Genomic DNA, 3,309 nt, shown 5'->3' with positions numbered 1-3,309 from the left:
GAGAGAGAGAGAGAGAGAGAGAGAGAGAGAGAGAGAGAAGAGAGAGAGAGAGAGAGAGAGCGATAGAGAGAGAGAGAGAGGAGAGAGAGAGAGAGAGGAGAGAGAGAGAGAGAGAGATGAAGAGAGATGGGAGGAAGAGAAGAGAGAGAGGAAGAGAGAGAGAGAGAGAGAGAGAGAGATTCTCCGCAATTCTGGAGAAAAGTTAGGAAATGTGGTCTACAACAAACTAACCAGACAGGTGTGGAATGTGTTCTACAACAGACTAACCAGACAGGTGTGGAATGTGTTCTACAACAAACTAACCAGACAGGTGTGGAATGTGTTCTGGTATAACTGTGGAAATAACGGTATTTTTATTTGTGTGTGTGTGTGTGTGCGTGCGTGCGTGCGTGCGTGCGTGCGTGTCTGTGTCTCTGTGTGTGTGTAGGTCCGTCGCGGGGCTGGTTCCAGCGCTCTAAGGTTCTCCAGGTACAGGCCTGTGTCAGGATGGTTCTAGAGTGGACTAGGAAGGCGGGGCTTAGTTACCTGGCAGACAAGTTCTTCAACAAGTTCAACAGCGCTGTCAGCATCCTGGCCACACCCCCTCAGCAGCTAACACAGGTAACATCACACACCTGACCCCTGACCTCTAACCTTTTCTCACCTTAAAGGTCCAATGCAGCCATTTTTATATCAATATAAACTAATTTCTGGGTAACAATGAAGTACCTTACTGTGATTGGTCAACAAGAAACAAAAAAATAGTTTCTTAGCAAAGAGGAGTTTCTCAAGCAAGAATTTGGGACTGTCTGGGAGTGGTCTGAGTGGGGAGGGGAAAACTGAAAACTAGCTGTTTTTGGCTGAGAGGTTTGGAACTGTTTGTCTTATTGGTCTCTTAACTAAATCATCAGGAAGGCCAAACTCCATCCTACTGATTGGCACAGTATTATTCCAAGCTTACAGTGTGGAAATAAATATAAAATACAGAAAAATCAATTTTTTTGCACTGGGCCTTTAACTCACCCCAACTCTTGATAATCCTAAAGGTTAAGAAATGTGTATTTCTCTATATATTCTGATATATTTATCACTCTATATATTCTGATATATTTATCTCTCTATATATTCTGATATATTTATCTCTCTATATATTCTGATATATGTATCTCTCTATGTGTCTAGATGAGTTTGAAGGTGCTGTGTGTGGACCACCCCAGTGGCTATACATTCTGATATATTTATCTCTCTATATATTCTGATATATTTATTTCTCCATATATTCTGATATATTTATCTCTCTATATATTCTGATATATTTATCTCTCTATATATTCTGATATATTTATTTCTCCATATATTCTGATATATTTATCTCTCTATATATTCTGATATATTTATCTCTTTATATATTCTGATATATTTATCTCTCTATATATTCTGATATATTTATCACTCTCTATACTTCTTGATTAGTTGGAAGGTGCTGTGTGTGGACCACCCCAGTGGCTATATATTCTGATATATTTATCTCTCTATATATTCTGATATATTTATCTCTCTATATATTCTGATATATTTATCTCTCTATATATTCTGATATATTTATCTCTCTATACTTCTTGATTAGTTGGAAGGTGCTGTGTGTGGACCACCCCAGTGGCTATACATTCTGATATATTTATCTCTCTATATATTCTGATATATTTATTTCTCTATATATTCTGATATATTTATCTCTCTATATATTCTGATATATTTATCTCTCTATATATTCTGATATATTTATCTCTCTATATATTCTGATATATTTATCTCTCTATTTATCTCTCTATATATTCTGATATATTTATTTCTCCATATATTCTGATATATTTATCTCTCTATATATTCTGATATATTTATCACTCTATATATTCTGATATATTTATCTCTCTATATATTCTGATATATTTATCTCTCTATATATTCTGATATATTTATCTCTCTATATATTCTGATATATTTATCTCTCTATACTTCTTGATTAGTTGGAAGGTGCTGTGTGTGGACCACCCCAGTGGCTATATTTTCTTATATATTTATTTATATACTGTATGTCTTTATACACTGAACACAAATATAAATGCAACATGCAACAATTTCAAAGATTTTACTGAGTTACAGTTCATATAAGGAAATCAGTCAATTTAAATAAATTCATTAGGCTCTAATATATGGATTTCACATGACTGGGCAAGAGCACAGCCACGGGTGGGTCTGAGAGGGCATAGGCTCACCCACTGTGGAGCCAGGCCCACCCACTGTGGAGCCAGGCCCACCCACTGTGGAGCCAGGCCCACCCACTGTGGAGCCAGGCCCACCCACTGTGGAGCCAGGCCCACCCACTGTGGAGCCAGGCCCACCCACTGTGGAGCCAGGCCCACCCACTGTGGAGCCAGGCACACCCACTGTGGAGCCAGGCCCACCCACAGTCGTTTTCCCCACAAAGGGGCTTTATTACAGGCAGAAATACTCCTCAGCACCCCCCTTGTTCAGTATGTATTCTGTCTAGATGAGTTGGATGGTGCTGTGTGCGGACCACCCCAGTCTGAAGCTAGCCTATATATTCTGATATATTTATGTATATATTTCTCTATATATTTCTAGATGAGTTGGATGGTGCTGTGTGCGGACCACCCCAGTCTGATGCCGGTCTATATATTCTGATATATTTATGTATATATTTCTCTATATATTTCTAGATGAGTTGGAAGATGCTGTGTGCGGACCACCCCAGTCTGAAGCCGGTTCAGCTGCATGGCCTATTGACTCAGTACCAGTTGACAGCTGAGATGGGGCCTGTTCCTATCTGGCAGCCCAGCAGTGAGGATGAGGCATACATATACAGGACAGGTACCTGTTGTTTTTTTGTTTTTTTTAGCACATATCAGTTTATACCTGTATGTGTTAACATGTCTGTGTTCATTTTAACCCCTGCTGTGTCTGTGTGGATTCTAACCCCTGGTCTGCTGTGTCTGTGTGGATTCTAACCCCTGGTCTGCTGTGTCTGTGTGGATTCTAACGTCTGGTCTGCTGTGTCTGTGTGGATTCTAACCCCTGATCTGCTGTGTCTGTGTGGATTCTAACGTCTGGTCTGCTGTGTCTGTGTGGATTCTAACCCCTGGTCTGCTGTGTCTGTGTGGATTCTAACGTCTGGTCTGCTGTGTCTGTGTGGATTCTAACCCCTGGTCTGCTGTGTCTGTGTTGATTCTAACCCCTGGTCTGCTGTGTCTGTGTGGATTCTAACCCCTGGTCTGCTGTGTCTGTGTGGATTCTAACCCCTGGTCTGCT

General features: G+C 40.3%; 1 protein-coding gene across 1 annotated transcript in view; it reads left to right on the top strand.

Moving 5' to 3' along the window:
- Nucleotides 1-427: 427 nt before the first annotated feature.
- Nucleotides 428-3,309, top strand: part of LOC115178666 (ras-associating and dilute domain-containing protein) — a gene marked incomplete at its 5' end in the record, with an annotated part of 19,824 nt that continues 16,942 nt past the window's right edge. Inside the window, 2 exon segments of the mRNA XM_029739933.1 lie at nucleotides 428-600; nucleotides 2,721-2,871. Of these exon segments, the coding sequence (XP_029595793.1) occupies nucleotides 428-600; nucleotides 2,721-2,871 (324 nt within the window).

Source organism: Salmo trutta, chromosome 38, assembly GCF_901001165.1.
Source record: "Salmo trutta chromosome 38, fSalTru1.1, whole genome shotgun sequence".
NCBI classification, from domain to species: Eukaryota; Metazoa; Chordata; class Actinopteri; order Salmoniformes; family Salmonidae; genus Salmo; species Salmo trutta.
This window is presented reverse-complemented; position numbering and strand designations above follow the sequence as displayed.